General features: G+C 38.1%; 1 protein-coding gene across 1 annotated transcript; it reads right to left on the bottom strand.

Moving 5' to 3' along the window:
* Positions 1-1,038: 1,038 nt before the first annotated feature.
* Positions 1,039-8,725, bottom strand: ptcd1 (pentatricopeptide repeat domain 1). Its single transcript, XM_007260272.4, has 8 exons — positions 7,866-8,725; positions 7,011-7,151; positions 5,461-5,679; positions 5,270-5,371; positions 3,702-4,475; positions 3,461-3,577; positions 1,818-2,000; positions 1,039-1,380 (listed from the first exon to the last, which is right to left on the bottom strand). The coding sequence occupies exons 1-8, from the start codon at positions 8,265-8,267 to the stop codon at positions 1,177-1,179; spliced, it is 2,142 nt and encodes a 713-aa protein (XP_007260334.3). The 5' UTR covers positions 8,268-8,725; the 3' UTR covers positions 1,039-1,176.
* Positions 8,726-15,985: the final 7,260 nt, after the last annotated feature.

Genomic DNA, 15,985 nt, shown 5'->3' with positions numbered 1-15,985 from the left:
TTTTTATTGGCTGTAAGCCACAATCATTAGCAATAAAAGAAAAAAAAAACTCCTAAAATAGATCAATCTGTGTGTAATACATCTATATATGAGTTTCACATTTTAAACTACATTTTTTGGAGATGCAGTAGTATATATTACTGCAGACCACTAGAGGGAGCCTAACGGCTAAAACTCTAATTTCTATTAATAATTAATTACATTTTCTGAATTCTCCTTTAAATTCGGAAATAATAGAAGAGATTTTAATTTATAATTTATTTTTCTACACTAAAGGGGTTTTAGGCAGTAGAGGCGCTGCATTACTGCTACTGCGAGCTTACTTAAAACCTTCAAGTATTGTGACTTTTGATGCTGTGTTTAGAACTATTTTAAACTATGAATAAAAATAGTTTGGATTACCTTAGTATAAATCTACAAGATTTTTTTTTTTTAATAATAAAAAAAACACTTAATTTAAGGTGTGTCCAAACTTTTAACTGGTACTGAACAATAATGTCAATGTAAAATCAAAATAGACATTTTTTTAATTCCATGCCTCTGGTCATATTAAGCATGTTTAATTTAATTGGTTATTTAATTACCTGTATATTTTCACGTTCCATCAAAATACACTGAACAAAAATGTACACACTATTAACACTCCCTCAAAACTTGCACATTTTAGAGTGGCCTTTTACTGTGGCCAGCCCATGAAACACCTGTGTAATAATCACTGTGTCTAATCTGCATCTTGATATGCCACACCTGTGACTGGTGGATGGTTTATCTCAGCAAAGGAGAAGTGTTCACTAACAGATTTAGACCCAATTGTGAACAAAATAGGAGAGAAAATGGCCTTTTTTGTACATAGGAAAAGTCTTAGATCTTTGAGTTCAGCTCATGAGAAATATGAGCCGAACCAAAAGTGTTGCGTTTTTAATTTTGTTTTTTTTTTGTGTGTATAATGTTGACTTAATATAAACAGTAATCTAGAGGAAAATTCAGACCTCCAGTTAAATCAATCTGCATTTAATCTGCAGTAAAAAGCAACACATCCAGATTTAACACAAATCTTTAATACATTTAAAAAGAAGCCAGTCTTACTTGAAACATTTACACATTGCCATTCAGCAAAACAGTCCTAACCCTAACCCAATGCAATCTTTCAGGTCTATAATGATCTTATTCACAGATTTAGTGACTGGTCAGACTAGTATTCTGACTGGTTTCAGATGGCTCGTTTTCTGAGGTGAGTCCAGGTTCTTCAGCCTCAAATTTGGGGAGGCGGTATTTGTCCCATGGGTGAGGGGTCTCCTGGCCTGGCATGAAATTTAGCCACTCCTTGTAGAAACCTCGGAAACCGTCTATCTTTTCCAGGTACGGGTTCTTGGACTTTAACTTGAGACACAAAAAGAAAAGAAATACAACATTTTGAAAAATTTATTATCTGCTGATTATAACATAATTGGAAATAGTGTGTGGAATAAGTTGGTGTGTGGAATTAGTTGGTAACCATTTGGTGAAATGGCCCAAATAAAGAGACAGATAAGGATGAAGGCTACTGTCTGTATCTCTTTAAAAGCCAACAGAATATGGATAGAGCAAGAACAGAACTGTACCCCTGAAAATCAATGGGTTGGTGTACCCTTTAAACAGGACTGGTAGAATTCATTCATAAGGCACACTGTTGATTTTTGTAAAAATTAAAAGATTTTGGGTCCAAACTAGTTCAAAATGAATGTATTCAAATATAAAGGATTTATAAATGATGGAATCTGTGACTGGATCATTATAACAGAGTATAAATGTGTGTGAGAACTGTAAAGATGACTGACCTTATCAAAGCTTGGGGGATACTGTGCAGCGTACTCGAGCTGCCGGATGATCACCTCATTGGGCGGAACCTGTAGTTGGTGCATTTGCCGCAGCAGTTCGTGCAGGTAGGCGTAGTCCAAACGTTTGGATGCTTGTCTTATCAGAGCGCTAAACACGTGAGCATTGGGCTCAATGCCACTCGCCTGAAAACAATCAGGACAAACAACCATCACAATCACAATCATGTATGAACATGAACACTAATTAAGCGCTTTATTAGAAACACTATCCAACGAATGTCTAGGGCCTAGACCTAGTTCTCTGTGGCATGGTTTCCACAAGATGTTGTAAGCATTTCTTGAAGTATCTAGTCCATGTCGACAAGACTGCATCACACAGTTGCTACAGATCTCACAGAACTCACTACTATTCTACTATCATCCCCCTGGAAGTAGACATAAGAAGAAGGTAAACTGTGGACATGAAGGGATGCACATGGTCAGCAATGATGCTCAAATTTGTTGTTGCATTTGATATCAATATTGATCTGCATTAACAGCCCAAAGCATGCCAGTAATCATTCCTCACATTACTACACACCTCCACCAGCTTGGACTGTTAACAGATTCATTCTTTTAGTACTGACTCTTCAGTCTTCTGTTAACCAGTGTTTGTGTGTCACTACAGTTTCAGCTTTCTATTCTTGGCTGACAGAAGTGAAACTTAATGTGATCTACAGCCCATCACACGGTTCTTGCACCATTTTAAAAGTCAAATTTAATTATTTTTAAGACTTTTTTTAAGATAAATCTAATTTAAGACCTAAAATGTACTCATAATTATTTTAGTTCTCTCCCCTCTAACTTTCTGCAAACATTAGTATGTTAGCTAACTCATTGTTAATGTTAGCCAGCTCTCTGCTAACCTTAGTTCTATCCTTGTTTAAGCTAGCTAAAGTTAGTATGTTAGCTAGCATGCTGCTAACTTTAGTTAGCTTGCTGCTAATGTTAGTGTGTTAGCTTACTTGCTGCTAATGTTAGCTGGCTTTCCGCTAACATTAGTCCTACTCCTGGTAACGTTAGCTAGCTCGCTTTAGCTAGGTAAAGCTTGTTTGTTAATCTTAGTTGTCTTCCCTGATTAGTTGTTTATGATAGGCCACTGTAATTTTCCATCAGATTTAAAAGCACCATCTAAAATTTTCATACCTACAGCAAATTTACAGTTAATTTAAAACAATTCCAGACCTTAATTACCCAGATATTAATTAAAGACATTTTAAGACTTTTTAAGAACCCGCGGGAACCCTGAATAATCCGCATCCTGTTGTGTATCTCAAGATGCTTTTCTGCTATTAATAACTGTACAGTGTAGTTCTCCGAGTTACTATAGCACTTTCTATTAGCTGCAACCATTCTTACCATTCACCGTTGAGCTCTCCAATCAATAAGGAGTTTCCATCTGAGTATTCTTCTGCAAACTCTTTAGGTTGTGAATCATGTCAGTTTGTAACATTCATATAATAACGTAAAGCCAACTAACTGAATCAATTCGTTTTTGTAGCCCTAAATACTAGTTCCTGTCCTATTACTTTTAACAAGTCAGTGTATAGACATATGATTAATTATGTTGCAACAGTCTATGATAATCAGAACGACAATCAAACCTGCATGTCTGAGAGAAGCTGTAGTCCATCTTTCTGCTTGTTGCAGGCCAATGCAATGCAACAAAACGTCTGGGCATTGGCATGCATCTTCCTATTAAGCATAAGGGCCTTTACAGCCTGGCAGGAAATAAAAATAGTAGGCATTATTGAACATTATTACCAATGATGTATTCCTAGCTACAGATTTATACATCTTGACACAAACCAATTTAAAACGCAGATAAAGTGACCTTCAATTTACCTTTGCTCCATTCAGGTCCCCTGATTTAGCAGCGTTCCTGATTAATGTATTAAAGAAAGCCACGTCCAGCTTTATCCTGCTCTCAGCGGCCACTGAGATCAGGCTCTGAACTGACTGGCTGCTGAGCTCCACAATGTCCGCCAGCAGAGTGATAGTTTTTATGTTGGGGCTCAGTCCATCTTTTGCCATTTGTTTCAAAAAGCCCTCCTGATTGCCCATCAGTGCCAGCCTATCAGATGCAGTGCTGACCGTTCCCAAGGTGACTACATTTGAGTGACAGGTGCTGGGGTCCAGCAGGTTTGGAAGGCAAGAACTCTGGGAGGTTGATGGTGGATCAGACACAAGATCAAAACTGGAGGACAGAGGCATGAGCTGAGTAGAATTTGAGATTTGTGTTTTTAAGTGACCGTCCTCTAGAGAATTACTGTCGTCCCTATTTAGAGTCTCTGCCTCAGAGAGGGCAAAAGTGCCATCTTTGGAATGTGACTGGATATCTGAGTGCATATCCAGTGTGTTCAAATCGACTGGCACAGCCAACAGGTGTTTCTCAAAGACGTCAATGTCTAAAGGCTGAGAATATTCCGTCTCTCTGAACCTAAATCTTTTCCCTCTTCTCCGAGTCGAGACCTTAGGATCGGCCTCCTCAGGCACTTGCAGGAGCAACGAAGAAGCCAAGGCAGGGTCACCTATCCCACAGTCCCTTGCAGCCCGCAGGAGAATGTTATAATTCTGCTGATCAGGATTTATGCCAGCTCTTAACATCTGGTGCCACACCTGCAGAATAAACCAGTATAAGTTAGACATTGACTGACTTTTTAAAGGAATAGGTGAAAAATAATCAAAAGAACAGGAGTGATCAATCAACTAACATATGTGTGGTATTTAGTGTGTGCTTATTTAGTTTCAAACAAAACAAAAGATGCTAAGCTAATACTGCAAACAAACAGTGGAGCTGGACTGTCACCAACGCCAGATAACATGGCTCTTCACTGACCATCAGTAAATTTTACTTTTCATTTGTAAATTAAGGGAGCAGAGTCTGGAGGAAGAGTGGAGAGACACACAGTCCAAACTGCTTGAGGTCTAGTGTGAAGTTTCCACCAATCAGTGATGGTTTGGAGAGACATGTCATCTGCTGGTGTTGATCCACTGGGTTTTATCAAGTCTAAAGTCACTGCAGGGTTTTTTACAGATTATCTTTCAGCACTTCATGCTTCCCTCTGTTGTCATCTTTTATGGAAATGCAGATTTTATTTTCCAGCAGGATTTGACACACTGCCCACACTGACAATAGTACCAATTGGTCTTACATAATATTCAAATTTTCTGAGACACTGATTTTTGGGTTTTTATTGGCTGTAATCCATAAATTATCAACAATAAAATAAATAAACACTTAAAATAGATCACTCTGTGTGTAAAACATCTATATAATGAGTTTTACAATTTTGAACTGAATTACTGAAATAAAGTAACTTTTCAATGACATTACACTTACTGGCAAACAAATATTTTAATATTAAAACAAATGTTTTCGTCTACATTTGTGTTTGCATGTTCAAGCAGACCTGTAGTGCTAATCTGAAACCCTGCTGTTTGTCCTCCACGCAGCTCATCAGCAGATACTGAAAGGTCTCCGATGTGACGGCCTGTCTGCTCTGAAGCATATCCTACAAAATCACAGCAACAAAATATTATAATACAGTTATGTTTTCTAATCAGCCAATGGAGGAATATGTAAATCTTTCTCTGACAGTACCCGCAGCACTTGAAAGCAAGCCTTCAGGTCTCCGCAGAGGGCCATGGTCTTGAGCAGGGCATGATGGGTAATTGTACTGAGTGGAATGTTCTTCTGACGCAGCTCCTGACGCAGCTTCAGAGCCTGCTCCAGACCAGACTGCTTCCAAGGAGACTGCGCACACGCGTTGAACAAGCCAGTGTAGGTGGCGTCAGATGGATCTAGGCCTCGCTTTTTCATCTGAGCAGAACATTTAACCAAAAAAATTAGCTAATATCACTTAATGCCTGCTTTTTTATTGAATTCACCATATAATAAATGTACGAATTGTTGATTATAATAAAAGGTTCAAAAGGAATGGATAGGTGAACCACACAGTGAGAGTGATATTAAAGCATCTAAACAAAAAAAAATTGTTAAAACTAGAAAAAAAAATTACACACTCTGTGCTACATTATTCAAAATAAATCGCAATCACTTTTTGCTACAAAAGTATTTTAGACTGTACAATTTAACCAAATTTAAGCTGAGAAAATCAATGACTTAAAAACACCTTGTAATGAATAGCACTCAGTAACATGCTGTAAATACTGTATATCTCTTAGAACTGTATGCCAAATTTGATGCACCTTTATTCACCTAACATTACAAAACAACAGGCGGTCTTAAACAGTTACTCCTCACATTTTTACATTAATTATGGGTATTAATTAATTGTATTTTTTTTTTCACCACTGTAGAAATTAAACTTAAATGTAATGTTATCTTAGTTTTCAAATAAAAAAAATATTACAAAACTAAAATTCTGGATTCAGAATTTTATGAAGTGCCATAATATCACAATATAAACCCTGCAGAGGACTTTTACTTTAAAACAATGGATACAGGTGAAAGCGAGTGATGGAGAGAGGAAAAAAAAGCTTTTGATACCTTCCTGCTTGAAGAAAGGGTCAGAGGTAGACACAAACTAATGGTGGTTGGCACAGGGTTAGCTGCGATGTTAACAGACTCAGCAGCTAGCCCGGAAGGGATGAAGCGGGTTAGCTGTGATGCTAACATACTCAGCAGCCTATGATATTTTTAACCCTTTTATGATCTTTGTGGTCAGTTTGACCCCAGTCAGTGTTTAAGGTATCTGAAAGAAACTTTTTTTTTCTCTTCATAACTTCTGATTTTTCATAATTAAACAAGGAGAATCAAGTAAAGAAAAATAAATGTATGCATGTTTATTTACAGTGACTAGTCAATTTGACCCCAGGTTGTTTTAGCTGTTTAGGAAATAAGGAATATCAATATTGTACACATTTGTTTTGGAAAATATTCAGGTCACAATAAAATGCAATTGTATAATGCAATTTTCAAAAAATCTTTCTTCTGCTTAGGCCCTTATCATTGTTTTGGAAGTTTAATTTGCTGGGCTAAAAATGAAGGGTGTTAGTAAATCTGAGGGTAACAGGAGTGTTAAGGTGTTTCTCTATGGTTGATGCAGTTCTTTCTTAATGCTTTAACTTGTTGCTAGGTATTTTGAATCCTGTGGTGTTTTTCTTGATTGTTGATATATTAATACTTACATTGTTGTAAAGTTGAAAGGCTTTTTTGACATAGCCAACTCTTCCACATCCTCCAATTAGTACAGTGTAATTAAACTCTTCAGGCGTCAGGCGTTCACCTTTCAGCATATCACCCTCAAACAACGCCAGCGCTTCAGCCAGCTAAAGAGAGAGAGAAACAGAGAGATATAACCAACATGATCAAGCTAGACAACCAGGGCTAGACTATTATATAGACCAAGACTATTGGAACAGTATTTTGTGGATGGAATTATTTTGTTTGGAGGGGAAAAGGAAAACACTACATTCCAGCATAAAAACCTTATCCATCCTCTGTGGAAGAGTGTTGTTTGCATCATCGTTTGGCCCTGTATTGCCTCATTTGAGCTGGGATTGGAACAATGATTTCTAAATTACCGTTAGAAATTTGGCTTTCAGGAATCAGGAGTCAGTTGTTTTTTTTAGTTGGTTAAGTTCAGTTCAGTTCAGTCCCTGTAGGTGTGTGTTGAGGGGGGTTCAGTACTAGCAAATTTTATAGAAGAATGTCAAAACAGCTGCCCGTGAGCTGAAGAGCTGAACTCAAGAGAGTGTGGGTCATGCATCAAGACAACGACCCTAAGCACACAAGTTGCGTTTACTAAAGAACGGTTGAAGAAGGATAAAGTTGATGTTTTAGGATGGACAAGTCAAAAGATATGTAGAAATTATGTGAAAGGACCTATTTATAATCCACCAACTTTATATCAGAGTGTTAGATTCTTCTTTTATGTGCATTACAAGCAGAAAACAGCATTTTTTATATTTTTCCCTCACTGGAATATAACTCAGGTCTGAAAGGGTTAAGCCCTCACCATCTGAGTTATCTTCCCTACTAACCTTGTCCTCCTTGATGAGCTTCTTACACTGCAGAAAGTACCAGTAGGGTGTGTTCCTCCTGCCTGTCTTAGACCTGAACTTTCTGATCTTCTGCTCTCCTGTAGATCCATCTTCCTGATACTTCAGCTCCTGCTGCTCTGGACTGGACTTTCTGAAAGTGGTTCTGGAGAAGAAATCAGAGGAATAATCTCCAAACTGCTGCTTTTCCTCGTCCTGCTGTTTGGATTGTCCTGGGTTTGGGCTGTGATGGGGGTTTGTGAATGTTGTGGAGTAACAGCTCCTCTGCTGCTGCTGCTGTTCCTGATTCTGAACCGGTGGCTTGTGAGAACACACTGAGTGAGCTGAGACCCTGACAGCACCATGAGCACAGCTCACAGCCCTCAGTAACACACACCGTAGCATTACTCCGCTTTATTCAACCCCGTAAAGCGCTAAAACACGATATTAATCTCTGTCAGGAGGAGAAGAGATTTAAAGGAGTAAAGTCATTTCTGTGCTCAGCCTCAGATAAATCCGTTTCCTGATAAATAAACGCCTTTAAACTGATACATTAACACAACCGCTCATAACCCGGACGCAGAGAAATCATACCCGTTTAACAAACTGTCCTCTAAAGGGTGAATTAGCTAAACTAGCTAACAGATTAGCCTCAGACAGTCAGGAGCATGTGTAGACTGCGCTGCTCTTCTCTGGGTGTAATATCAGTCTGAACACTCTATACTGCCCCCTAGCTACAGTTACTACAATCAACAACCCTTCATTATGGAAAATACACTCCTCAAAAATAAAGGGAAAACTAAAATAACATTTTAGATCTCAGTAAATAAAATATTCCGTGCATTGCGTTGAGAACAAAATAACATAAAATGATCAATCATACTCAAAATCAAAGTGGAAAATCAAATGACAGACTGATCCAACTTCAGTAGAAATTCCTTAAGACAAGCTAAATGTAGTGCGTGTGGCCTCCACATGCCTGGCTGCGTCCAGAAACCCCAAAAGTGTCTCCTTTTTCCTACGAATCCTCCTCCTCTCCTCCGTGACCGGGAAACTGACTTTGTGACGCCATCTTATGGAACGCCCTTTGGGTCTTTACGTCTACATTGACGTCCGTGTTAACACGTCCAATTTGAACGTCTTAAGACGGCAAATCTTACCGTGTTAACACGTTACTTTTGGACGTCTTAAGACGTCCAAACGTCTTAAGACGGCAAAATGTGCCGCGTTAACACGTAACTTTAAAATTGGGTGCTACCACTGCACTCACATCTGAGGGGGGGAATCCAAACACTGCAAAAAAGCCCCTCCAAAGACCCACCCTGACCTTGCCCCAAATTACTCTCACAGATAAACCCACCCGGCACACATGGACCATTGCGATTACAACTTCACAGCTGCGTATAAGACATGTGATGCATACGTATCCTCAGAAACAGCCTACGTAGAGCCCATGTGACCACAACGTAGAGCCCATGTGACCACAACATAAAGCACATGTGACCACAGCGTAGAGCCCACGTGACCACAACGCAAACCCTACATCAACAAGGGGTGGGTACATTTGAGGCAACCAATAGTATGGAAGTACTATCATCTAAACGTCTTAAGACGTCCAAAAGTAACGTGTTAACACGGTAAGACTTGCCGTCTTAAGACGTTCAAATTGGACGTGTTAACACGGACGTCAATGTAGACGTAAAGACCCAAAGGGCGTTCCATACCATCTTGCCGCCTGTCCGAATACCGTAGTAGACGAAAAAAGCCGCTTAAAATCCTTTAAACGGAGGATACATCAGACCATCCTACTCAGGAAGACTTTTAAGGATTTTGGAATGACATGACTGCATGCACGCCCCAAGCCTTCACAAATCGTTCGCTGAGGGAGGTGACCCCGGCCCCGCCCCCAAAGTGTCAAAACCACCCCTTTCAAAACTCAAGCGCCAAAAAGCACCCGAGAGGAGAAAAATGAAGCTGTTTAGCGCACACGATTCCCTTTTTTTCACATTTGTGCTCACGAGAAGTTCATTTACACACGCAAAATGTTAAAACACGCTGGTTAATTTTTTTCACCTAGGATTTTTGCGTCCTTGACTTTTGTCGTTGACGTTGACACCATACATGTGCTGGTGCATATTCACTCTTGTGATACTATAGTATTTTTTCTGTAAGTGTCACTTCAAAAAAATAACTACAATTTGAGCAAAATTCTTCTCACAATACTTGATTGTTTTGTGAACAAAAGTTATTTTATGAAATAAAATTAATGATGACTTGAATGACCCATTATAACAGCAAGCTGTAGTCTAACTACAATCCTAACCTGAAAAAATGATAAAGAATTATTCATTTGAAACTAATACATCAGCATGAAATAAACCAATATAACCCATCTTAAACATTCTGAAATGTCTCTATGGATTCAGTGAATCTTAACTTTGATAAGTTTTGAGTAGGACCTCTGAAGAGCAGCAGTGTTGGGTCTAGTGAGGGATTTGAGAAGGAAGGAGTATAAAGGCCCAGGCTTTGCATTGACGTCGGTGCATTATCAGTTCTAGCAGGACTGGAGGGTATGACTGAATAATTTACTGAAACAGCCACTATCTGGTGTGAAGACTTTTCTCAGTGGAGAAGAATGTGGAGAGTTTTCCACAGCAAGAGCTTCATTCACCGCCATGTGCTGATTAACTGCTTTAGACAGACTCTGTGAAGCAGAACAGCTAGATATAGACCACGGATTTGTGATATTTTTTAGTGGAGTTTATTTAGAATTGTGGGTACATTTCACGTCTTTGATGTGTGTGTGTGTGTGTGACATACAGTAAATAATTATTCGATTTTATAATCATAATCAACTCGTTGACAAAAAAAAAACATATATATATATGTCTCAGTCAGATACTGCTCTGAAAAAAAATTAAGAGACCACTTCTGAATCAGTTTATCCGATTTTGCTATTTATAGTTTTTTTTATGTTTTTATGTTTATAGGTATATGTTTGAGTAAAATGAACATTGCTGTTTTATTCTATAAACTACAGACAAAATTTCTCCCTCATTCCCTATAAAAATATTGTCATTTAGAGCATTTATTTACAGAAAATGAGAAATGGCTGAAATAACAAAAAAGATGCCGAGCTTTCAGACCTCAAATAATGCAAAGAAAACAAGTTCATATTCATAAAGTTTTACAAGTTCAAAAATTAATATTTTCATTTTAAGGTCACCTTGAAAAGTTATAAGAGGCACACTGTCCAACCCAACCCCAATAAACAGCTTTACCAGCAAAAGCTAAAAGTTCACATGGACAAGCCAGAAATCTGTTTTGTGAACTGATGAAACATAAATACTGTAGGTCAATTTGGTTTAAATGAGAACTATTGAACAGTATATAAAGAAAGAAAAACTATGCATTCCAGCATAAAACATGGTGGTGAAAGTACCATTTGTGGGGCATGTGTTGCTGCATCTCAAATAGCACTGCAATCTGGAGTGTTTCAGGAAGGTGTTGAGATGTCTTTTTTATTGCATGATAAAGCTTTAACTTGCATTTTTGGATTACAGCATGAAAAATGTGTTCACAGACAATGATTTATGGTGAGTATGATGTGTACCTGAGCTCATGCAGTGATTTGCAATGAAGAATAATGCTAATTTTGTCCCAAGTCATGTACGTAAGTTATAAATGGCTTCTCCAGCTGTTTCATCTCATACTTTTTCAGCATTTTTTGTTGCCCCTTCCCAACTTTTTTAAACTTGAGCTTGAAATATAGACAATTCTAATGGGTTCCGAAATTTTCAAGAACCACTGTCTTACAACAGTAGCATACCGTTAATTTTACATGCAATTATTCATTCGTTACATATGCTGTCAGTTTTTTTCTGTGTGTGTAATCAAATGTCATTTAAATAACCGTAGGTTAACGTGCAAATGAGTTATTTAATGTGTAAACAGTGGAATTATGATTGTGTTTTCCACGAAGAGGAACTAATTGATTGAGATTTGTCCCCAGGGATGAACGCGATCATCGGGCCACGGAAGAGGCTCTTATAATGGGGGAGCTGAACTCCGCTCAGACCGGCTTCTTTTTCCTTTAAATTTAATAAAGTTTTCCCTCTTAATATTATTAATTTTGCTTGTTGTCTTTTTACTGTCAATATGCTAATTATAGTATCAACTCTAAACTAGTGGGTCTGGGTAAATTTCACACTTAATTGCAAATAAAGAGAAGAAATGTATGAAGCATGTTATGTTTTTGTTTTATGTAACTAAAATGTCAGTATATATGTTCATACAGTGTTGTTGAAAACGATGGATTCCAAAGCTTCATTTATGTTCTAGAACCCTGTTATGTTTTATCCACATCTAAACATTTGAGTAAAGTAGCCATTCCAGACTGTCATGATACTACATTAAATGGAATTAAAATAAAAAAAATAACTGTTGTGTTAAGTCTTCATAATATAAAATTTTAATAATGGACGATTCAATGTTCCTTGTATAGTTACATTTTATTTTCAAAATAACGTTTTTATTGTAACTGAAATTTCCCTAAATTAATTTATTTTGAATCGAATCAGGTCTTTGTGAGTTGGAATCAAACTGGGAAATCAGGGGCGATACCCACCCCTACTTTCTACTGAAAAATACTGTAATAAATTTGTGATTCCCTGTACAAATACAGTACAGTGCTGTCACTTTACTGTAATTTTAGAGGAATATTTGTTGCAGTGGTTGTGGAGTTTTTCTCCTTCTCTTGCCCAGAGTCGTGCAGTGAAGATTCTTTCTTGAAACTCCATTTCTTCTCCTGTTTCTGCAGCTTAACTGATTACAGAACAGCACATCCCACATTCAGAAGCTCTGTTAGTGAGAAAAACACTGGTGTGGGTGTGTGCCCATTCTTCTTCCAGTTAACCCAGTAAAGTATATCAATCTCCTGTTTCAGACTGCATTGCAGAACATTCTCTATGTGGACCCTAAGGATAGTCTCTCTCTCTCTCTCTCTCTCTCTCTCTCTCTCTCTCTCTCTTTCTCTCTCTCTCTCTCTCTCTCTCTCACACACACACACACACACACACACAAACACAAACACTGCATGATTTTTTTTGTTTTCTCAGCATCTCCTGAGAGATCTCTGACACAATACCCCTCCATGGGTTACCATGGAGACCCAGCATTCAGATTGTGTGTGTGTGTGTGTGTGTGTGTGTGTGTGTGTGTTTGTGTGTGTGTGCGCTTTGATGAAATGGGGAGGAAGCCGTGACTGAAGGACAGAAATAAAAGGCCTTATATGGTGCAGGAAGAGTGCTCACAGTTAGTGCTTCGGTGCACTCATAATGTGCAGGATGACAAAATTACATCAAATACACAAATATTTCATACTAAATGTTTTTATCTCTTATCACACCAATTTTCACAATACAACAGATTTTATTATTAGTCTTCATAACAATGTAGTGCAGGCGGCACAGTGGTGAGTGGGTAGCACTTCCGCCTCACAGCAAGACAGCCTGGGTTCGATTCCCGGCTGGGGCGACCCGGGTCTTTCTGTGCGGAGTTTGCACGTTCTCCCTGTGTCTGCGTGGGTTTCCTCCGGGTTCCTCCAGTTTCCTCCCACAGTCCAAAGACGGCACGTTCAGGCTAATTGGAACTTGATTGAAAATTGCCCCTTAGGTGTGAGTGAATGTGTCTGTTTGTCTGTCTGTGTCTGTCTGCCCTGCGATGGATTGGCGGCCTGTCCAGGGTGTATCCTGCCTTCTACCCGATGCCTGCTCCAGCCCCCCAAAATGTTTCAAAATCATGTTGTATTTAATTGTTTTTGTAAAATGTATTAATTTGTAAAATGTCTTATATTTGTGTGTTAGCAACAATTTATTAGAAAACAATTACTATTTGCAGCAAAACCATCACCACTGTGTGTTAGATAGTCCTGTTTTATATTTGTAAAATATGTTGTGTTTGTTGTTTGTTTGCAAACAGTTTAGTATTTACAGAATATGTTGTCTTTATTTACATAGTTTTGCCATTAATTTAGCTCCATATAAATAAAATCTGCATTTTTCTCTTTCACCGTTCAGAGGTAAGGATTATTGGCTAATAGCCGGCTGCTAACCATGACTAGCACTGCTGGAGCAGCGTTAGCCGCTAACAGAGAAAAGTGCTATCTCTTTCGCTGTTTAGTGGTGAGCATTATTGAACTGTTGCCTGTGCATTTACTGTGCTTAAACAAGCTGCACAGGATGTACCACTAGCTTATATTGCCTCAGTGTTCCTCAGTGTAGCGCTTTTGGGCAGCATTAGCCACTAATCGCAGCTAGCACTAGCAGTTAGCTGCTAATGCTAATGCTGCTGCACCCAGTGGAAATCTGGAAATCTTAGCTTACTGTAAATAAACAGAAGCACTTTTCTTACCCAAATATACAGATTTTAGGGACGAAATCTGTGTATATGAACATCCAGTGCTTGTTTTGTTTTCTTTAAAAAGAAAATGTTTTATTTGCTGAATTAGACAACTCAGGCAGGCAGCTCCAGTACTTAGACCCTCTTCTTCCAGAGATATGCATTTGTAATGTGTGCAGCATATGGTTTTGCATTCTTTTCTTAAAATGCATGGACATCCCTAAAAAATATTTTGGTTCAAAGAAAACATTTGTTGCTCTAAGATCTCAACAAAGTACTTTTTTATTAATAGTATATCATGGCTTTGAATGTGGCTCAGCCAATCAGATTTCAGCCCCAGAGCAGTCTGTTAAATAAACCTTGTTTAAATTCTATGCAGTGTCTTTTAAGTTTTATCTGAACTTTGAAGTAAAATGCTGAACATGAGGTTTACAACCTGACCCAAATTAAAGTAATAGATTTTTTATGAGCTCTGCTCCGAGTCTTCCAATAGCTCCTGAGGACGTTCAGCCCGCAGGCAAACAAATCTCCCACCACAGAACCTACAAACTACAGAAGCAGAAAGAGACAGAGGAAGAAGTTAGAGGAAGAGTCACGCTGAAGTTATGTTTGTTAACAGGTCATTATTAGAATCCTGTTTGACTACCAGGAGTGGTATAAAGTTATCCAAAAGCAGTGTGTAAGACTGGTGGAGGAGAACATGCCAAGATGCATGAAAACTGTGATTAAAAACCAGGGATATTCCACTAAATATTGATTTCTGAACTCTTAAAACTTTATGAATATGAACTTGTTTTCTTTGCATTATTTGAGGTCTGAAAGTTCTGCATCTTTTTTGTTATTTCAGCCATTTCCCATTTTCTGCAAATAAATGCTCTAAATTACTATTTTTATTGGGAATTTGGGAGAAATGTTGTTGTAGTTTATAGAATAAAACAACAATGTTCATTTTGCTCAAACATATACCTATAAATAGAGAAAATCAGAGATTCAGAAACTGAAGTGGTCTCTTATTTTGTTTAGAGAGCTGTATACGCGTCATTGTGCAAATGTTGTACTTTAATTGTACGTAGATGTACGGTACATATTTTGTGAGATTTTATTGTTGAAGATCATGGGTTTTGCTTTAAATGATACAAACATTTTCCGTCATAATACATGTGGTGTTACATAGTTATCATGAGGGTCTGTACCTCTTATCAGTGCCCACATACTGTCCCAGTGGTCTTCCATCAGCAGACTAATTCACTTTAATTGAAGTACTGATGATCATCCTTAAATCTACATAATTATAACCTATTATCTTCGCAGCTGGCTGAACAGACTCTGACACTAGCTGCCTGCCATAAATTATTTTCTACTTCAGCACCCAAAGATACCCGAGGGGCCTAGTCGTGAGACGAATTTGTTCTGATTGAGTGTACAAATGTTTCAGAGTGTGTTTTTCTCTTTTTCTTTTTCCTTTTCTCAACTTAGTCTAAGTGGAATAGTGGGAAAAGCCTTCACCTTTCTCCATGAGTTACACGTCAATGTCATTAGATAGACTATAAAATAAACAAATGGGACCTCAACAAACGAGATATAGAGAATCACTTTTAACAGAACAAAGGCTATTTCCTCACTGCCAGCCTGAAAACATTTTTTTTGCTATTAATAGATTCTATCCAGATCTATTTTGATATTCTGGACAGCCAGAAACCACATGAAATCAGATTTTTGTAAAG

The sequence above is a fragment of the Astyanax mexicanus genome, chromosome 21 (assembly GCF_023375975.1).
Source record: "Astyanax mexicanus isolate ESR-SI-001 chromosome 21, AstMex3_surface, whole genome shotgun sequence".
Lineage (NCBI taxonomy): Eukaryota > Metazoa > Chordata > Actinopteri > Characiformes > Acestrorhamphidae > Astyanax > Astyanax mexicanus.
The sequence above is the reverse complement of the archived record's forward strand: the minus strand, read 5'-3'. Positions and strand labels throughout refer to the sequence as shown.